Source organism: Solanum stenotomum, chromosome 2 (genome assembly GCF_019186545.1).
Source record: "Solanum stenotomum isolate F172 chromosome 2, ASM1918654v1, whole genome shotgun sequence".
Taxonomy (NCBI): domain Eukaryota; kingdom Viridiplantae; phylum Streptophyta; class Magnoliopsida; order Solanales; family Solanaceae; genus Solanum; species Solanum stenotomum.
In genome coordinates this window covers 62,857,460-62,880,220 of record NC_064283.1, presented here as the reverse complement: position 1 = coordinate 62,880,220, position 22,761 = coordinate 62,857,460, and the positions used below count along the sequence as shown (strand labels likewise).

The window sequence follows — 22,761 nt, the reverse complement described above, 5'->3', positions numbered from 1 at the left end:
CAAGTTCCTGCTAATAAGGTCCTCCAAATAATCTATCGCCACTTCCTCCAATCTTTTACAATTTCCAGCAGACATCCTTATGAAACCTTCTGCAATCCATAATTGGATCAATATACAAGATTCAACTTGAAAATCCTCTAGAAAACTATTCATAGATAGAAAGCAAGGTTTGAGGCGATTAGGCAAGTGGTGGTAACTCAAACCGAGCACTTCTAAGCATTTATCTGGATCACTAGCAATGGTTTCACTTAGGTTTTGGGCAACATCCTTCCAACCTTCTAATGTCCTAGTCATTTTAGAAAGATGTCCCGCAATCACTAAAATTGTTAAGGGTAGTCCTTGGCATTTTCCTACTATTTCCTTTCCAATTTCTTCCAATTCAGGAGGATAATCATTTTTTGGTCCAAAAACCTTATCACAAAGTAACTTCCAACCGTTAGCTAAACTCAAGAGGTTCATTTTATGAGGGCTACTAGTATTTGCATATATCGCTACCTCAGTTTCCCTAGTAGTCAATAAAATTCGACTTTTATTGTTGCAATCAGGAAATATTCCTCTTATACTATCCCAAACATCTGTACTCCAAATATCGTTGAACAACAACAAGGTATCTTCGACTCTTTAAGTTCTTCTACACTAGGTCTGCTAACTCAGAGTCATCCATCTTTTCATAATCTTTTGCGTTGACACGAACTGCTTGCTTTGAAATGTGTTACAGAATGTATATAGATATCTTTCTTGATATTGTACAAAACTATAGATAGATAGCATATCTTTAGGATTTCCTCTTTATTTCTTTCCTTAGTTAGCTTCTACTATTATTGTATTTATGCATATTTACCNTCTTGAGATATTGTAACCCAAGTAAGAATGTCAAAGTGATGATACCTGATTGCGAGATGATCATAAGCTTTCCTAGCGAGTGTTGTTTTGCCAATGCCACCCATGCCTGATATTGTGACAATCTCTAGATCACGTGATCGTCCTTTCAACCTATTAATTATTATCTCCAAGTCATCATCAAGTTCATGTACAATATCATCTTCCAACATTGGATAACTTGTAGAAGAAGTGTCAATCAAGGAATTCCCGGATAATTCAAGAACTTGATCAGCATCATGAGAAACAATCTCCATCACTTGTTTCTTTATTGTATCCATTTTTTCAACAACTGGTAGCAAATCCTGGTGTTGTGAAATTCCAAATGTCCAGCTTAAGGTTGTGATGATTTGAGAAATTTTCATCTCAACATCTTCTACATAACTAGCAGCAAGTCTTATCATTTCCTCCAAAGATCTGATCTTTTCAGGATCAAATCTACTACTCTTGCTAATATTTTCAAGGACATGTAGAAAATATTGAGCAGTAGCATGAAGAGAATCGAGCGTTCTGGCAGTGTGATAATGAAAGAGTTCTGGAATATTTCGTTCGTCAAGAGTTTGAAGAAGAGAAACTACAGAACTATAAGCTTCCATCAAGTCAAAGAATTTTTGAAGAAATAGAGAGAGATCCATCAATGTAATTTAAGATATCAAATAATCTTTTGTTTCTATAGTAACTTGTTGCATAACTTTCTTTAATTAATCATGTTTGTTAGGTGTTAAGAGGAGTAGGTATAATACTGATGGAGAGTTTTTAGTTAACTTAAAAGGCACCAACTGTTGTTTATTTGTTGATAGAATTATAATATGGGGTGTCTGAGTTTTTATTCCACATAGAGTGTAACAAAATTGACTAGCAGAATGAATAATCTTTGCAAGTTAACTTGAGACAACCAAATGTTAGTTGCATTGAGAAAGGAAGATCAACAAATTCAATTAGAAAAAAAGGAATTGACGCAACAACTATGGAACCTTCTCAGTTTATGAGTTTCTATGAAATTTTTGGAATATTTACTTAGATAATTAGATTTGACTGTAGGATTTAACGCGTAATTACTCCAAATATAAACAAATTCAGGAAAATACTCGAGAAGAAGGTCACATGGGAGCATGGAACATAGAGTAACAAGATTGACTAACAGAATAAATAACCATTTCATGGAGAATGTTACAAAAAAAAAATGCTAGATCGGGTCCAACTAGTGGTGTGTGGCCTGTGCGAAGTCCAGGTCAAAACCAACATTAATCAATGAACAAGTGTCTCGAATGTGGCAAAGACACTAGAAAACTTTACCTATATGAAAAAATAGCAAGTGGTGCCTCTTCAATTGAGAGTTTGGAGTTGCTCTCATAAGTATGCCAATGAATTTTGGATAGCACTTGGACATAAAAGTGCTAAGAGTGTTTGAGTGGAAAGCAAATGGCGTGGACTCAACACCTCTGCACGCCTAGGATTGGGCATCTGGAGTGTGGATAATATAAGATGGGGCCCCAATCATCAGGTAAACAATGATTTGAGAAGGGTTTGGCTCTGATACACGATAAGAAATGGACATTGAGCTAGTTTAAGAATTAAGGATTGCTCAAGACCTTAACTCTCCGTTGCTGAAACACTCCGTCATATGATACAGAACATACCTCTCAGACTGAAGGTGAAATTGAATTAAACATGTTTATTCCTAAAACATGAATTTAACCAAATTAATGATCAGAACATAGAAACAACGAAAGATTTTACTTTTTGAAGTATGAACTAAAAGGTTTTGTATTTGGAAGATGACATTAGATGGTGCCTTAAAATAAGCTTCATTCCCCTGCATATGCAAGATAAAAAGTACAAGTCATCATCTTAATTTCAAGGAAGTAAGATTTTAACAAAGATTAGAGAATCGAAGATCTTTTTAGAGAGATTTAAAACTTACTGCGATTATTATGGATGTAGACCTTAAGGATATTATTTCCCATGTCCTCTTGTTCTTGTTCAATCTCTCTTGCAGAATCCTCTGTGGTAGTGCTGCAATCATGTAACTCAAATTATTCCAAAGTACCAATTTCCCTGAAATCTCCTGAAATTTTTTGCAGGTCAGTGCAATTCTTCAGAACAAGGCGTTTTAGATTTGGGAAGTTATCACTACTAGCTTCCAACGCTTAAGATTTAGGACGTCCAATAACAACAACTTCAAGCTTTTGAACTTATCTTCATCACTCTATCTCCCTATATCATCCCTAGCTTTACAATCTTTAAGTTTGAACTCTTCAAGATTTGGCAACATGATGAGAGTTGATGATATGTCTTCCCAAGGAAAAAGATAACACCTACTTAAAGTCAACCTCTTAAGTGATGTTGGAAAAACAGAACTCTTGATGGAGATACACATTGTCCAACTATGTTTCCAGTAATAACACTTGAATGCTTTGAGTTTTCTCAAAATGGATATATCCATGACTTCATTGGGTAAATACTTGTCAAAGAGTAAAGGTACTTGAATGATCAATCTCCTTAGATCGGGAATGCCAGAAAATACTTCATTTGTACAACTGGTGCAAGAAAGACCAGAAAATTCCTCTAGATTTGGCATCCTTGTCACAAGATGCTTATTTAGAATACTTTCTCTTCTAGGGCTGGGTAAAGAAGTGGCTGCCCATAGACGTATATACCTTAAGTTCTGCATCGTCCATATCTTCACAGGTAAACTTATAGACTCGAGAGAATAACCACTACAAATTAGAGTTTGCAAATTCTGAAGCTCTGAGATTGATTCAGGAATATTCTGGTGAAATGGAACTTGGAGATATCTCAAATGAAACAACTTTGTAATCACAAGTGGAAATGATGAGAACATTAAAACTTTACTGAAAATTACCAATACCCTGAGAAGGTTGAAACAAGAGAAAAATTCAGGTATTATATTAGGATCACAATGGTAGCTGGGAATTCTCCAGAAAATGTTAATACGGGGATCAAGAGGTAGATTCAATAGAGAAAATAAGTAGATAGATCTGGCAACAGGGGTCAATAACTTATAACAATCCTCAACTGAATAAGATTTGGTTTGAAAACTGAAGCGACAAACATTATTCTCTCAACATGCATATGCTTTGTCATTTCAGCTTCTATCAAACAGAACTCACGCAGTATATCATGTATTCCACATGTTTTTATCTCACCATTCAATCTCCTTTTTCTGACCATTATCAAGTTCCTGCTACTAAGGTCCTCCAAATAATCCATTGCCACTTCCTCCAAACTTTTACCATTTTCGGAACTCCTTATGAAACCTTCTGCAATCCATAAGTAGATCAATCTTTGAGTCTCAACCTGAAAATCCTCTGGGAAACTACTCATAGAAAGAAAGCAAGCTTTGAGTTGATTAGGCAAGTGGTGGTAACTCAAACTGAGCACTGCTAAGCATTTATCTGGATGACTAGAAATGACTTTGCTTAAGGTTCGGACAACATTGTTCCAACTTTCTAATGTCCTGTCCATTTTAGAGATATGTCCCGCAATCATTGAAATTGTTAAGATGGTCCTTGGCATTTGTTTACTATACTAGTTTAGTACCTAATCACCTCCCTTCTCTTCACTTTTCATTATTACAAAACTTACCTGAATTTGGATTCAAATATATGTATATGGCACGTCAAGATACATGTATAATTTTGACCCAGTATTCAAGATACATGTATCCAAGTGGAATCACATGTATCTGACTCTCTTGCTCGCCTCTCTCCTATCTTTCTTGCCTCTCCCCTGTATCGATATCCCAGATACGTATATATAGTGTGATTCACATGTATATGGGATACGTACACTATCTCGCTTGTGTCTCTCCTTATTTTAGTGTATCTGGTAGCAAAACATGTATCTAGGTGTATCTAACTTGAAATCTAATATGAAATTATTAATTAGTGAGATAGTATACAATTATTTTAAGGGAAAATTTTCAAAATGTCAATATTTTAGCATTTAATAGGATCCCTTAGCAATATTTTCAATATTTATTAAAAGTGTCAATATTTTAGTTTGTTATATATCTGATTTATATATATATATTAATTTGTTTAATTTGTTTAATTTGAAAGAATACAATTATTTAATAACAAAAGGGAGAAAATCAAGGGAGAAAATATTTCAAAAAAAGTAAATATCACTTAATTTTCTCATCAGTTACATTTTCCAAGAAAACTCAAGTGTGCGCCTTTCTCACAATGCATTTTTGTTTTTTTTTCTTTCTAGAATTTTGCAACCTTTTTTAAATCGTATACATTCCAATATGTATAATATTTGTATCCATTCTAGTTTTCATGTTGTATTTTGTATAATGAAACTTGTATTTTTTATTAGTTTATATTTATTCCAATAGGTATGTCAAATGAATCTGTAGTTATTTAAGAAACATATTTGTATTCATATATTTTTTTCACTGTGTATTTTTTTTCTCTTCATAATCTTGTTTCCTTTCTTAAGTCGTTTTCATTACAATATGTATTTTATTTGTATTTGTATTCATTCTAGTTTTTATGTAGTATTTTGTATAATAATATATAAAATACAAAAAATAGTATGATGAAAAAGTGAGAATGAAATATAAAACTGAAAAGGAATAAGTGAATATTTGTTGCAATTATTCTTAAATAAATTACATAACTAGTTGAAATACCTTTAGAATGAATACAAATTAGGAATAAATACCAGATTCATAAACTATGCAACATGGTTTTTAAAAAAATACAAATATTAATAGCATACATACGGTTTGAAATAAAAATTGAGAAATGATACAAAATTCTGAATTTTTTTTATAAAAAAACAAAACAAACTAATAGGAAGTTGTTCTTCCTATAAATAAAATACATATCTAGTTGACATACCTTTGCAGTGAATTCAAATTAGGAACAAATACAAGATTCATAAACTATGCAACATGAGATTTTGAATGAATACAAATATTAATAGCATACATACTGATTTGATATTAATTGAGAAAGGATACAAAATTTTTAAAAAAATTATAAATACAAAACAAACTAATAGGAAATTGTTCTTCCTCAACTTGGTCTTCAACAAGTTATTTGAAATCTTTAGCACCCAAATATATATAAATATATATATATATATATATATATATATATATATATATTTATTAATAGTGTCTTTACATAATAGAGGGAAATCTCAAAAGATACTTGGTGAAAATGTATTTACCTTTATCAGTGGGTGAAAATATTTTGAAGAAATTGTGAGATTTCTTGAACAAATTGGACGAAAATAGAAAAGGTGATCTTCTTAGACAAGGAAAATGAAAGGAGAGAACCATGGTAAAAAAACTCAAGAAAGAGAAAGGAGGATTTTGGGTTAAAAACCTAGAAAGAGGGGAAAGTAGGTAATGAATTTTTTTTTTCTTTTTCACGTGTAGGGGGAGTAAAATTAGTCCAATGTGGGCTAGATTTGAGATATAAAAGGAAAGAAAATTAATTATATTAGGATACATTTTATTTGCTAAAATATTGACATATTGACATTTTCAATAATTATTTTAAAGTGTAGATATTTTTAATAATTATGTTAGGAAGTTTCACTAGTTTGCTAATTTTTCCTTATTTTAAACTATAAGGAGAAATAATAAATATGGTGGGAATGTTTGTCTAATCAAATGATTTTTCTGGAAAAAGAATAATCAAAATATAACTTGAAAATTATATTTTTTGTGACAAAATTTTTGTGTGCTAAATTTAGGTTAAATAGAGACAGTAATATATTGTCACTAATAATTCAATCTATTAATGACAAAAAAAAAGGTCATGACTAAATATAAATTTTTGTGGTTAAAATTTATAATGATTAACTACAAATTCTAATTTGTCACGATTGTATCAACATATTTTTTGTGACAAAAAATTTTCGTGTCCAAAATTTAATTAAATTTAGAACGAAATAATTTGTCACAAATTGAGTATTATCATTTAGTGATAAAATAATGTGTCACTAATAACTTTGAATCCGTAGCTAATAACATTCAATAAATGGCGTCAATTCATTTTTTGGTGGGAAACTTTAGTGGACAAAATTTTGCTACAAAATTTCATGTTTCATCGCTAAAAGTATATGCCTCATGTATTTAAGCACAAAATGTAACTTTCATCACAAAAAGTGAGCAATCAATGACGAAATTTTTGTCGTAGCTGGTAATTTCGTAGCTATGTATCACATTTGTTGTAGTATATTTTTTAACAAACTCAGTAAAAGCGGAAAAAAAAATCTTAAAAGTTATTGTTTTTTAAAAAAAAAAGTGAAATCACGCGTGACAACGTGTGTAGTTGTGTGTGTCACGTTTGATTTTCTTCAAAAGAAAGCATTAAAATTTCTTCCATTTTGTGCTAATTAGTGAATGTGTGTTGTGTAACACAGTCTTATAAGGTTAATTTGAAAGATTGACTCCTATTGACTTTGCTCTTAACAATTATTCTTTCTATTATGACTTTTATTTCGTTTTGTGAAACACAACCCAATTAGTGTCTTTTTTTTCTTTTTGCTACTTATTTTCCTCCTTTTTAATCTGTTTTCACATTTTGGAGATTAGTCTATACTTTTCAGCATTTTATTTGTTTTGGTACTATATATAGTGGACTAACTTTGATCATTGGAAATACCACAAACACAAGTTAATTCCCTTGAAACATTCAATATCATATGGAGAAGCACATTTTCTTATTGATTCTTCTCTTTCTAATCCAATTTTCTACATCACTTGCTTCCTCTAATGAGACTGACCAACAAACTCTATTAGCTTTCCAAAATCTTATTACAAGTCCCACTCATTTTTTGGCCAATAATTGGACTAAAAATACTTCTTTTTGCTCTTGGTTTGGTGTCACTTGTACTCCAAAAAGGCAAAGGGTTGTGGCCTTGGCTCTTCCTAATTTGCAACTTCAAGGCACAATTTCCCCGTTTTTGGCCAATTTGTCCTTCCTCAGTGTTCTCAATCTCCGGAACAACAGCTTCCGCGGTGGCATCCCTTATGAACTTGGCCACTTGCCTCGCTTGCGAGTTATTGATATTCAAAACAATCAGCTCAACGGATGTATACCAACAAGTCTATTTCAAAACCGGAGAGTTCAAGTAATTTCATTGGCTTTCAATGAACTCAGCGATGAAATGTGGAGAGGGCCATGGTATGTACCCAAACTCAAAGTCTTAAATCTCAGGAACAATAGTCTCACGGGTATAATCCCTCCTTATGTTGGAAATGCGACAAAATTGATGAACTTCGATTTGTCTGGTAATAGAGTCAGCGGCAACATTCCAGAAGAGATCGGTAATCTGAGCCAACTTACAGAGTTGTATTTGTACGACAATCAATTAATAGGTTTCATTCCCACAACATTGTTTAATATTTCGTCACTTCTTGTCTTATCTCTTAGAATCAATAGGCTTTCCGGTCCTCTCTTGCTTGGTGAAGGGAACATTGTCTCAAATATGAACGTTTTAAGTATATCTCTCAATCAAATTTCTGGTTGCATTCCTTCCAACATATGCCAACTCACAGAGCTCAAAGTTTTGTCCATATCTTTCAACAATATAACTGGAGACATACCCAGAAATATTGATTGTTTATCCAAACTCGAGATGCTTTTTATTGGTGATAATCCAATAAAAGGGACTATTCCCTCTTCATTGGGAAATATTTCCACTCTGCATAATCTTTACTGTCGAAACAATCGCATAGTGGGGGAAATTCCTCCGGAATTAGGGAAGCTATCAAATTTGAGGGAATTAATCTTTTCCCATAATTATAATCTTATGGGTGAAATTCCAAAGGCTATTTTCAACATATCTTCTTTGGAAGTGATTTCTTTCCATCAAAACAACCTCTCGGGGAGAATTCCAACCACTACAGGTCTTTATCTTCCAAACCTTAAAATACTTTCCATGGGAGTCAATCAGCTGGAAGGGGAAATTCCATTGTTCATAACGAATGCTTCCAAGCTTGAGAGACTGGAGCTAAATAATAACTTTCTGACAGGAACTATTCCTACTAATTTGGGAAATCTTCGTGAACTGCAAATACTGCTCCTACATACTAATCAACTTACCAATGAACCAAGAGTGCATGAGTTGCGATTCTTCATTTCTTTGGCGGACTGTAAGATGATGCGATATCTGCAAGTGGGTTCCAATTCGTTGAATGGCATTCTGCCCAATTCTATTGGGAATCTTTCATCTACTATTGAAAGCTTTTATATAGGAGATGCACACATCAACGGCCTCATCCCCACAAGTATAGGCAACATGAGTGGTCTTACCGCCATAGACATTGAAGAAAACAACTTGATAGGGAGTATTCCTTCTGATGTTGGTAAGCTTAAACAACTCCAAGGGCTCTATCTATTGAACAATAAATTGCAAGGACATATTCCTGAGGCGGTATGCCATTTATCTAATTTAGACATATTATCTCTAGAAGGTAATGAGCTCTCTGGATTAATTCCAGAATGTTTAGGAAATCTTAGCATGCTTCAAAACCTTTACTTGGGTTCTAATAAATTTTCATCAAAATTTCCATTGAGCCTTTGGAAAATGAGTGGTCTTCTCTTACTAGACGTGTCACAAAATTGTATAGAGGGAGAAGTTCCATCAGATGTTGGAGGACTTAAGGCCATTGTAGAACTATATCTTTACAATAACCACTTTTCAGGCATGATACCAACCAGATTGGGGGAACTCCAAAACCTGCAGTCTCTTGACCTATCAAACAATTCATTTTTTGGACAAATTCCATTATCCTTTGCGAACTTGATAAGCTTAGAATACTTGGATTTGTCTTTAAATGCATTGTCCGGTACTATTCCTAAGTCTTTGGAAAAACTCTTATCCCTTAAAAGCATTAATGTTTCATTTAATGGGTTCGAAGGTGAATTACCCACTGGCGGTGTGTTTTCAAATTCCACTCTGCAATCATTTCTCGGGAACAAAGGTCTATGTGGAGTGCACATATTGGACATTCCTGCTTGTGCTAGCACTAATCCTGGAAAACAATCAAGGCTTAAGGAGGTTCTGCTAAAAATTGTAACTCCAGTGGTTATATCATCCTTTCTGATATTCTTGTTGTTTTCAATTTGGATAATGAAACGACACAAGAAAGGAAAGTCCAAAGATGTTGAACAGGTACCGGAGATCAAAACTCATCAATTAGTTTCTTATCACGAGATTCAGCGAGCAACAAATAATTTTGATGATGAATCAAATTTAATTGGTGAGGGAAGCTCTGGCTCTGTGTACAAAGGCATTTTATCTAGTGGAACTGTAGTGGCCATAAAGGTTCTGGATTTGGAAAATGAGCAAGTATGCAAGAGGTTTGATACCGAATGTGAAGTGATGAGAAATGTTAGACACAGAAATCTTGTTCCAGTGATTACAACATGTTCAAGTGACTATATAAGAGCCTTTGTTCTGCAATTTATGCCCAATGGAAGTCTTGAGAATTGGCTGTACAAAGAAGATCGCCACTTGAACCTTCATCAAAGGGTCACGGTAATGCTTGATGCAGCTATGGCAATTGAATATCTACATCATGGTCATGTCACTCCAATAGTTCATTGCGATCTAAAGCCAGCCAACGTTCTTTTGGATGAAGATATGGTGGGACATGTTGGTGATTTTGGAATCCCTAAAATTTTAGCCATAAGCAAGTCCATGGCTTATACTGAGACATTGGGCACTCTTGGATACATTGCACCAGGTATGAAAAATCTACTCTCTTTGATTTTCTCTTATCATAATTACGCCTCTCCAAATTCTACAAGTCAAAAAAAGCAAGTCTTCATTTATGCAGAATTATTGTTGTATTTCAATTGAGTAACTTTTCTTCATGCCTTTTCTAAGAATATGGCTCGGAGGGAATAGTGTCCACTAGTGGTGATGTTTATAGCTACGGCATCATGTTGATGGAGGTTTTGACGAAAAGAAGGCCAACAGATGAAGAGATATGCAATGAAAATCTTGACTTGAGGAAATGGATAACACAATCATTTTCAGGGAGTATGATGGACGTTGTGGATGCCAATCTTTTTTCTGAGGAAGAACAAATCACTTGTAAAAGTGAAATATGCATAGCCTCCATGATAGAATTGGGTTTAGACTGCACAAAGGAAATGGCAGAATCAAGAATAACCATGAAAGAAGTAGTGAAGAGGCTTAACAAAATCAACAACACATTTATGGAAACATAGAAGTGATCAGCATCGATCTCTTCCGGTGGTGTTCTTTCTGAGCTGCAAGTTAACATGTTGCTTTTTGTTTTCCTGGTTTCTTTAGTCGTTCGTACTACCTGGAGACATGTACTGTTTGTACTTGAGACATTTTGTGATTTGAGATTTGAGTACTGGTTTCTTTAGTCATTCGTTCACTTTCTTAATTTGTATCTATGTTTTGAATGCTTGAATAAACCAGAATGTGATGGAGCTGGAAAATGTGAACCTGTTTCACTTTCTTACAATTAATTTCAGAATGCAAATTGCAAAACAATTCCTACACTATTTGTTTTGAAGGAGGATGGAGTCGGATAATGTGATGCTTCGTATTATAGAAGTTTGATTGGAAGTCTCTTGTACTTGACGACTTCAGGACTTGATTTAATGATGCTAGTTTACCTTCAAGATTTATGCAAAAGTCGCGACGACATTCATTTTGTAGCTGCTATATTCAGGTAAGTGTGAGGCTTCTGCTATATTCATGAGTTAATTGAGAAAAAAATAATCAAACAATCTCATTGAAATAGCACCCTGATATCATAGTTATAGGTTGAAAATATGTTTTAGATGTTTTTTTTCCAATCCATGTATATATGCTACAGATATATGATCATTCATTTATAGGTTGAATAACACTTTGATCGCTAGAAATGTCTTAAATTCCTTTCTATTTTTATCCGCATGATTTTTTATAAACAGTGTCACATTTATATAAGCGAGCAATAAACATCTCTATTATAACTTTACTAAGCTTAGTCTGAGTATAGGCTCATCGCCCATCGGTTATTATGGTTGAGTTTCAAGCTAAAATATGTTTAGCAAAAAAGACAAAGATATAATGGTAAAAAACAAATTTGAAGTAAAATCACATAATTTCTTTTAAAATTGTATTTGAGTTACAACAAAAATATGAAAAGTAAAATAATGGGAAAAGGTAGAAGTACCTCCCTAGACAATGACTCAAATCCCAGAGACACACCTTAACTAAACTAAGGTCCTATTACCCCCTGAACTCATTTTTTTTGTAATTTTATACACCTTTTTGGCTTACGTGACATCCAAATATATCCCACGCACCTCAAATGCATGAATCACGGGGTGTGCCACATAAGCCAAAAAGTGTACAATATTATATATAAAATGAGTTCAGGGGGGTAATAGGACCTTAGTTTAGTTAAGGTGTGTCTCTGGGATTTTGGTCATAGTCTAGGGGGTACTTGTGTCTTCTCCCTAAAATAATAAATGTTTATATTGTATAGTTAACTCATAAGAAGAAACTCTTTTGAATTTAGTCCTCCCCTTATTATGATTTCGATATATAAATTTTATATTTATTTTAAAAGACAAAATAAAGTAGCAAAAACAAACACACTACCTTATGATTAACTTCCTTAAAATGTCTCTCTTGTCTCATAGAATAGAGTAAAAATGTTAAAATTAAATTAATAGTTACACATTTCAAGAAGATAAATTTTAACATTAACTAGTAGAAGATGAAATTCGTCTTCTCATTAAGTAGAATGCAATTGAGTAATTCAAATTTATAATTAAGAAAACTTAATAGGAAGGAAATAACTAAAGAATTAAAGTGCAACCGTTGGTATTTAAATCTTGTCATTATATAATTAAAATATTAATAATTAATTAAATAAATCAAATTTTAATTTAGTTGAGAGCCAAAATGACAATATTAATATTTTTACAATTAAAAATTTGTTAAAATATATTTTACGTTTTTTTATTTAAAATATAATAGGAGCAATATTTGGTCGAAGGTTAAAAGATCTTCTAACTTCATAAGCATTTTGGTGTAGCATTTTTTTTACTTTGGAATTTGAATCTCATGATAATTTTAATAAAAATTGTCTTAAAAAATATAGATTTTATCCACAAGCACATATAAGAATAATTCTTTACAAATATTTAAAATTAAAGGTGAAAAAAATGTATTATTAATAATTTGAAATTAGAATATCTTGTAGGCGTTAATTGTCTGTTTTTACATGCCTTATAGAATATTATGATGATCCTATTTGTTTTATTTTCTATAGGAAAAATACACCCTTCAATCATATACATTCTTAAAATGAAATTACAAATACAAAGAAAAAAAATATCACAGGAGCAAGCTTAGCATAAAGGCTACCAACGAAAATAGAAAAAATCTAAAAAAAATCTTTTTATTGATAATGCAAATTGAAACAAAGCTATAGTAATAAACATTCAACCTTTGACCATAACAAAAGAGTTAAAAATCTTGGAAGACAAGTTAACGGAAGTGACATTCAACTACATAAATGGAGGGGTCTTATCATAGTTCTAATATCTACAAATAAATAAATAAAAAAATACATCAAGCTCTGATATTCTAGTAATTGAAGTGTTATTGATCCATATAATCACATTATGCCTTATAATTTTGACACAAGTCCTCTTGTCTTGAAATTTTCTTCACTTGATTAAAGTTTCTCTAGTCTTCCACACACAAAAATTGTATCACATATAAATCTTTCTATGGAATTACTATTGAAAGATTTATATTTATAGGAAAAAATATTGCTTTGGAATATGAAGATTCACTTGCAAAGTTGAAAGGTCCAGAGTTACAACAAATTAAAGACAAATATTAATTAAGAACATAAATTAATTTGGAAGATGAAACACGTACATGTATCTATTTATTTTACATACTTCAAATACAACTCTTTGAATTTTCCGAGGCATGACATACTAATTACTTAAGTGAATTTGATTCGGATTCCAAACGATACACGTTTTCATGAGGTCAAATACTACTATCTTAAGTTATTTATATTAACTAAGAGAAATGGAAGAAGCTTGGCTGATTTTCTTTCAGAATAAATGTAATACTTTTTTATGATTATTTTTATTTTTTAAGTTTTGACTTAATATCTCCTCGCTTTTAAAATTTATGATAATAATAATAATAATATAATATAATAATATATATATATATATATATATATATATATAAAGAGAACCCTAGGCCCGCCTACGTGGCGCCATCGCAAACAAGGATTCCCTTTTAATTTATTTATTTTCAAAACTACCTTTCCCCTTTCATGAAAAGTTGTGACTTTTACGAAACATTGTGACTTTTATGAAAAGTTGCGACTTTTATGAAAAGTTGTGACTTTTATGAAGAATTGTGACTTTTACGAAAGGTTGTGACGTTTATGAAAGGTTGTGACCTTTCCGAAGTGTTGTGACTTTTCCAAAGAGTTGTGACCTTTCTTATAAGGCACAATAAACATTTGTTCACACTACCCTTTGTTGTCTATAAACAGAGGGATTTCCTCTCATTTTAAAATAATGAAAATTCTGAACTTCTTCTTTTTCTGCACAATTAAATATTTGTGTATTTTGCTTCTATTGAATGACTTACTGACACCATTGTTTTTGTATCAATACGTTGGTGAATGGAATTGTTCCATCCTTAGCGGATCTAATTCTTTAAACCTCAGATATTAGAGGGGAATAATTTTCTTAAGGGGACAATGTGCATTCAATGGACTCGATTTTTTCCTTTCTATTTCATTCTATTTTTACCTATGCTGGTATTTTTTTTTTTACAGTCATTAATTTATGCTTATGATATTAATTTGTTGTTTTTGAGTACATGTTTAAATTCTATTGTTTATGTTTCTACAAAGTTATTGTCTCCGGTTATATTGAACATATACACATATAGTAGATATATTCATTGTGCACAAAATAATTATTGTACTCAGTTCCAAGAATTCATGTTTTGATATTCTATATAAAATTCTATAACTTAAAAGTACTATATATAAGCTTACATATTATCTATTTTTAAATAGATATGAAGTTTGTCACTTATCAATTGAAGAAATTCATGATGCAAGTTCAAAAGTTATAATTGTTTTCATGTTCAAGCATAATTTCTTTTTTGAATCTATTAACAAATTTTTGAATTTTTTTCCTGAGACATATATCACAATTGTATAATCTATACAACTTAAATGTGTTCTTTTTCTTACGAAATGCCTTTGTATATATATTCTTATTTTCTTCTTTATTTCCCTTTTAACGTTGATTAAAGAACCAATGATTTATTATTTCATGAATAATTCATTCATTAGAGATTCTTAAGTTATGTGATAATGACAAATAATCAAATTCATGTTAGAATATTGCTAATAGTTTTTACCTTTTTTTTTATTATTATTATTATTAATGATTGGATATTAGTAAAGGATTATTTGCAAGTTCAATTTAATTATTATTTGTGGCCACGTGAAGCGCAGGCAAATAATATAATATAATATAATATAATTAATAAAAGGAGATAACCTGAAAAGTGAAAAGGCTACCATTACTAAATAGAATAGTAAGATAAAATTTATAAAGAAGATAAAAAGACTACATGTATAAGAAGATTAAAAATTTCTTTCAATTAAATAGTAGGCTAACATTAAAACATACAAATTATTATATTTAATAGAAGGAATTTACTTTATAATAAATTATTCTTATTTTTTATTTAATTAAGTATATATTTTATTATATTTTAATTTGATGTAGGGGCAAAATGGTATTTTAACTTTTAACTTTGTGGCTTCCCACTTTTAGTATAATAGTATAACTAGTCTAAAGCGCGTGTATCCTATATCATTGAGTATATAAGTTTATAAATTCATATGAATATTTTTAAGCTCTATATTTGAGTTATGAAAATAATTAATGTTGATCCTATTTAGATAGTTCAATGAAGAAAAAGTTCTTGTCCCATGAAAAGCCTCAAATACATTTTTGTAATTTTGGTTTTTGCCTCAATGCCTTATTTGAATTTCTACCTTTGGCTCTAATTACTAAAATAATTTCATTGTCTTCTTAATTTCTTTTGGTACAAATAATTAAAAATAGTTTGCATACATAAGTTGTAAATAAAGTTTAACAAAAACGAACAACCTCTATTTACTAAAATTAATTGTTATTTGGCAATGAAGACTAATAACAAAAAAGTTTATAACTCCTAGCTACTCACAAAAAAAATCATTTTAATTTTGCTAATAATTACAATATAATTTTACTTACAAATTTGATAAAAATAAATGTCATAGTTTAAATAAATTCGAATATATGTGACCATGATTGGAATATTATCAATATACATGATGACGCTCATTAACACAATAATAATCTTATTTTGCATTGACATATATATTCATTATCGTAAGAAATAGATGAAAAAATTATACAAAGTAACAGAGAAAAATGAACATATGTCATATATCAACTACTTTTCTCTATTGTTTATTTAAAAGGTGAGGTTATACATATTTCTGTTTTTATAAGTCAATTAAATTATATATGTGTCGTACAAATTTAAAAATATTTTGCATATATAAGCTATAAACAAACTTAAACAAGTTTACTAAAGTTAATTGTTATTTGGCAATTATGACCAGTAACAAAAAAGTTTATAACTCATAACGACTCACAAACAAATCATCTTAATTTTGCTAATAATTACAGTATAATTTACTTACAAATTCGATAAAAGGAAATGTCAAAAAATCTTAATTTATAGTTACAATAATTGTACAAAACAAAAACATTATTTTAAATATACAAGAAATTGAATTAAAGAAGAGAACAATAAAATGAAGACATTGATATAACCACTGCAGGTGAAAGAAGTTATTAATAATCCAACTCTTCCAATTGATTGCAAGAAAAATTGATTCTTAAAAAAATGTAAACAATTGCAGCATACAAAGAAATAAATGAGGAATTTAGTCAAACATGGGGATCAGTGTTGTGCCGTAATTATCCTATCTTTAAAAAAATTACTTTTTTGAAATGTTCTAAGTATAAAACAATTTGAGAAATACTTAGAAATAGTCGCCACTTAATTTTTTAAAGAAATTAAGAAAACTTATAATTTCAAAGATTTAAACAAAAAAAAAATCATTTGAAACTACCAAAGAAGGTTCGGGGTTCAATTTACACTTCAAGAAGGGTTTAAGCATTCGAAGTGTCCGCTAACATGCGGTTGACCTGCGATTTGACTAAAATATATTTTTGACCAATTTTTAGAAAAGGTGATTTAACATAACAAAAATAACTTACAATATTTGGTTAACTTTAAAAAAAAAAAAGTCAAATAAATGACACATTTTATTTTATTTTAAATTTTAAAGAAAAGGGATCCAAAATGAAATATTTGACTTGAAATATAAGTGATTAGCCTATTGATAAAACTAGATTAATTAGAATTTATTTAATTCATTTTAAAATAACTTAAACCAATTTAATACATTAAAGTATGAAAATCATTTTAAATTAATTGAAGAATAAAAGTTTTGGCTAACCTTCTTGAGAAAATGACTAAGTAAGTATTTTATAATAATAATTAACATTATTAGATTAACTTTGAGAAAATAGTTAAACAAATAGCAATTTTTATTTTTTAAGAAAATGGGACCTTAATTGAAACATTTGAATTAGAGACAAGTAATTAGAATTTAACGAAACTAAATTAATTGGTTTCTATTTGAGTCGTATTTTGGTTTATGAAAAAAACTATTTTAAACTAAATAAAAAAAGTTTTGACTAAAGATTATAAATAATAATGCAAGAGTTGATAAAATGAGATTTGTTAGAAATAAAACAACACAGAGAAATAGTTTGTCTTTTGGGGAATTCGATTAAGTTAATTAACAATTCTAAAGTTAGAATTAATGATAAAAAAAAAACAAACAATAAATAAAGACAATTAAATAAATTAAAGGTAAAGGAGAAATGAATTTGGGCCCCCTTTATGGGCCAATTTTGCTGAAATACTAAACCCGTTTTTTGTATACACCTGATGTATATCAGTGTATATCAACATGTGTATAGGCTCTTTTCATGTATCTCTTACTTTCGAACACCTGTATTTCGCTTCAGCCCTGTATTCCCATAATTTTGACCTGTATATTGATGTATACTGAATGTATACAGTGTATATTGAATGTATACTGTCCATCTTAGGACTTTTAGAGGCTTGTATTTCGACTACAGCCTTGTACCCCTGTCCATCTGCTTTCAAAACTCAAACATGATGACAGCCAACTCAATAAAAAGAGGAGTGTTGGATTTCGATCCAAATGAAATGCAAAGAAGGAGTCTCGATGGACTCATGAGGGGAGTCATGCATAAAACAAGATGATAAGGATTAGCAAGAAATTATTCAAAGATACAATCACGATTTTAAATGAAAATAATCACTAAATGATTTGTTGAAGTCTCCCACAGATTACCATACAACATTAAAAAGAATACGTAATTATCTAAAATGAAATTAATGCCTTAAACATGATACCTATATATTTTCTTAATAACCTTAACTTGATAAACTAACAAAACAAATCATGATTAGCCATATTGAGAGTTGAAACAGAGGGATGTTAATCATTTCATAATTACATACGAATTCATTATAACTAGTTTAAACAACTCTCGCAAATTTTAAGTATGAAGAAATGTACCAACACTTGAGAATTTCAAAAAAAACAATGCAAGACATAGGTTTCAAGAAATTACCTAAGCTTGAGGTGACTCAAGTATAAAGATCATGAACTTATACTCCAAATAAAAATGCTAACTAATAGTAAAGCTACTAAGCTTTGAGAAATTTGAAAAAAAAAAAAGTGCAGGTCATGCTCTCATGAAAGTGAAATATTTATCATTTAAACAAAACATGATTCACAATTTTTTCAGCACTTACATATCTATTCTAGCAGCAAGGCACAATTAAGCACTTTCAAACTTTTATCGTAACTATCATTTCGAAAAGTTAAATGAAGATAGAGACATTCTTTGACAAAACTATAGAGATTGAGACATGCTACGAATCTAGGAAAACTTAAACAAGAAGCAAAAATCATGGCGTAGAGCAATGCGTAGCTATGGATCTCCAAAAAAAAAAAAAAAACTATGGCAGGGACTATGTAACATATCAACATGACAATTGAAACCAAACTATCGAGAAGATGACAATTAAGCAACCTTAGCAATGTGTAGATGTAAAAAAGGATTTAGCAAAGCTTAACTTGTCACTGCAACATGAGTAAGTTACATCTCTCTAAACAAATCAACAACCAGGGGCATCGTCATTGAGGTGCTAGAACCAACAAATATAATACTATTGTTCAATATATTTCATAATAACAACAAACATTTAGTCTCCATAACTGATAAAGGACTAATAAAATTCATTCAAGATAACCACTCAAGACAGAGACGATATCATAACGGGACATATTTAGATCATATATTTTAGGAAAACATATATATTAACAAAACCTCAATCAAAATACCTTTAAGATGTGAGAAATTATGTGGAAATCAACTCAGTAAGATAATAATCTACTGTTGGAAAAATAAAACATCCAACAACTGCATCCTTATTTTAAAATTTAAGATTTTGAATCTAAGAAAGAAAAAAAAGAAAAAAAGAAAGGACTAATAGAACCAATCTTAAGACAATAAATTGCAGAGAAAATCTTCAAACATATACAGATGAAGCTTGAAAATTTGTAAAGAGAAAACTGAAAGGGGAAGGGCTTACTTGTTTCGGAGCAGTGAACCAAGACTACGAGCTAAGATGGGCAGCGGTTCTTCCATCGAAACGCGACTCGAAGAAACTCGAACGAACAAGACAAAAACGAGCGAGAGCCAAGACTGATCCGAACAACTTTAAATATTTTTCGTTTAGATATATTTCTTCCTCTCAACACTTAGCTAACTCTTAATATGTTCTCCCCCGTAATCAAGAACAAGAAGAGGGTATTTATAGAAAGAGGATTGGGGTTCAGACTTTTTGGGGGAAAAAGGGTAAAATTAGAATTCGAGTTCGACCCCAATTTGAAATTTTTTCCTCCAAGGAATGGGAAAGTTGTTCGTTTGTGTGAGATTTTCCCCAAAATCCCAGGATATCCGGATGAAGATGTCAAAGTGGGCAGCTGTTGCAGAGAAAGCTGTAGGAGTTGTTGGTTCCGTGAATTTGCTCTTGCCTGAAGGAGATGAGGCACGTAGAAGACTTGCTGGACTCGGGTCACGCTTTGAGGGCTAGTGGATTTCGCTGGGTTCAATTCTGAGCTTCGCGACTTGCTGAAATTTTATTTTTTTTCCGTTACTTGGTTTCACGATAAAGAAGAGGATACTGTGGGGTCGGTTCAATGGCAATCTGTTTAATGTATTTGGGGTTGTTGTACGTATATTGTATTGTTTGGTGGGTTTCTAGAATGGATTTCTTTTGTGTAGAAAAAAAAATGGGTTGGGTAGGGAAAATGGATTGGGGTCGGCTTGGGAAATTATTGGAGTGGGCTGTGTAATCTGGAAATGTGTTTGACGTGTTGGGTTGTTGGAAGGGTGAGCGGAAATTGGAAAAATGGGCCAAGATGTTGGTCAATTTTTGACTTAAGCACATAGCCACATTAATTGCAATTTCGACCACATTGAGGTAATTAGTTAATTCGGCTAGAGCCTAAATGAAATGAATAAATATAACTAATTAACGAGCTACTTAATTTTAACGAAACAAAATGATTGGACTAATGACTCAAAATATAAACTACTAATTTAGACAAAATTGATTTAAGTAAAACTAAAATCTTTTTGAGACCATTTTCGAATATTTTTTAAAAAAAGGTACCAATTACATACGTAACACATATATTATTTAACAATTATAAATAAGTGATAAACTATTTAAAATGACTTGAAAATATTTTATTCTATTTTATTTATTATTATTTATTATTATTTATTATTATTATTTTTATTATTATTTTTTATTTCTTAAAACTAATTATTTAAAATCGTTTGAAATTTAAGAAGCTCAATGATTAATTTGTATTGTTGAGGTCCAAAATTGGGTGTCAACAATTGTCCCTCATTTTACTTGGATTGATTCAGGAGATTCGAGGAAAATGAAATTGACAAATCCAAATATAAACTACTAATTTAGACAAAATTGATTTAAGTAAAACTAAAATCTTTTTGAGACCATTTTCGAATATTTTTTAAAAAAAGGTACCAATTACATACGTAACACATATATTATTTAACAATTATAAATAAGTGATAAACTATTTAAAATGACTTGAAAATATTTTATTCTATTTTATTTATTATTATTTATTATTATTTATTATTATTATTTTTATTATTATTTTTTATTTCTTAAAACTAATTATTTAAAATCGTTTGAAATTTAAGAAGCTCAATGATTAATTTGTATTGTTGAGGTCCAAAATTGGGTGTCAACAATTGTCCCTCATTTTACTTGGATTGATTCAGGAGATTCGAGGAAAATGAAATTGACAAATCCAAATATAAACTACTAATTTAGACAAAATTGATTTAAGTAAAACTAAAATCTTTTTGAGACCATTTTCGAATATTTTTTAAAAAAAGGTACCAATTACATACGTAACACATATATTATTTAACAATTATAAATAAGTGATAAACTATTTAAAATGACTTGAAAATATTTTATTCTATTTTATTTATTATTATTTATTATTATTTATTATTATTATTTTTATTATTATTTTTTATTTCTTAAAACTAATTATTTAAAATCGTTTGAAATTTAAGAAGCTCAATGATTAATTTGTATTGTTGAGGTCCAAAATTGGGTGTCAACAATTGTCCCTCATTTTACTTGGATTGATTCAGGAGATTCGAGGAAAATGAAATTGACAAATCCAAATATAAACTACTAATTTAGACAAAATTGATTTAAGTAAAACTAAAATCTTTTTGAGACCATTTTCGAATATTTTTTAAAAAAAGGTACCAATTACATACGTAACACATATATTATTTAACAATTATAAATAAGTGATAAACTATTTAAAATGACTTGAAAATATTTTATTCTATTTTATTTATTATTATTTATTATTATTTATTATTATTATTTTTATTATTATTTTTTATTTCTTAAAACTAATTATTTAAAATCGTTTGAAATTTAAGAAGCTCAATGATTAATTTGTATTGTTGAGGTCCAAAATTGGGTGTCAACAATTGTCCCTCATTTTACTTGGATTGATTCAGGAGATTCGAGGAAAATGAAATTGACAAATCCAAATATAAACTACTAATTTAGACAAAATTGATTTAAGTAAAACTAAAATCTTTTTGAGACCATTTTCGAATATTTTTTAAAAAAAGGTACCAATTACATACGTAACACATATATTATTTAACAATTATAAATAAGTGATAAACTATTTAAAATGACTTGAAAATATTTTATTCTATTTTATTTATTATTATTTATTATTATTTATTATTATTATTTTTATTATTATTTTTTATTTCTTAAAACTAATTATTTAAAATCGTTTGAAATTTAAGAAGCTCAATGATTAATTTGTATTGTTGAGGTCCAAAATTGGGTGTCAACAATTGTCCCTCATTTTACTTGGATTGATTCAGGAGATTCGAGGAAAATGAAATTGACAAATCCAAATATAAACTACTAATTTAGACAAAATTGATTTAAGTAAAACTAAAATCTTTTTGAGACCATTTTCGAATATTTTTTAAAAAAAGGTACCAATTACATACGTAACACATATAT

At 30.0% G+C, this 22,761-nt stretch overlaps 3 protein-coding genes and 1 pseudogene across 3 annotated transcripts; 2 read left to right on the top strand and 2 right to left on the bottom strand.

Moving 5' to 3' along the window:
- Positions 1 to 1,475, bottom strand: part of LOC125854666 (putative late blight resistance protein homolog R1A-10) — a 2,179-nt pseudogene extending 704 nt beyond the window's left edge.
- Positions 1,476 to 3,088: 1,613 nt separating this feature from the next.
- Positions 3,089 to 4,368, bottom strand: LOC125856187 (toMV susceptible protein tm-2-like). Its single transcript, XM_049535736.1, has 2 exons — positions 3,956 to 4,368; positions 3,089 to 3,752 (listed from the first exon to the last, which is right to left on the bottom strand). Exons 1-2 carry the CDS (start codon positions 4,366 to 4,368, stop codon positions 3,089 to 3,091), a joined length of 1,077 nt encoding a protein of 358 aa, XP_049391693.1.
- Positions 4,369 to 7,572: 3,204 nt separating this feature from the next.
- LOC125856186 (LRR receptor-like serine/threonine-protein kinase FLS2) lies at positions 7,573 to 9,382 on the top strand. Its single transcript, XM_049535735.1, has 2 exons — positions 7,573 to 9,306; positions 9,374 to 9,382. Exons 1-2 carry the CDS (start codon positions 7,573 to 7,575, stop codon positions 9,380 to 9,382), a joined length of 1,743 nt encoding a protein of 580 aa, XP_049391692.1.
- Positions 9,383 to 9,459: 77 nt separating this feature from the next.
- On the top strand, positions 9,460 to 11,111 carry LOC125856185 (receptor kinase-like protein Xa21). Its single transcript, XM_049535734.1, has 2 exons — positions 9,460 to 10,621; positions 10,765 to 11,111. Exons 1-2 carry the CDS (start codon positions 9,460 to 9,462, stop codon positions 11,109 to 11,111), a joined length of 1,509 nt encoding a protein of 502 aa, XP_049391691.1.
- The last annotated feature ends 11,650 nt before the right edge of the window (positions 11,112 to 22,761 follow it).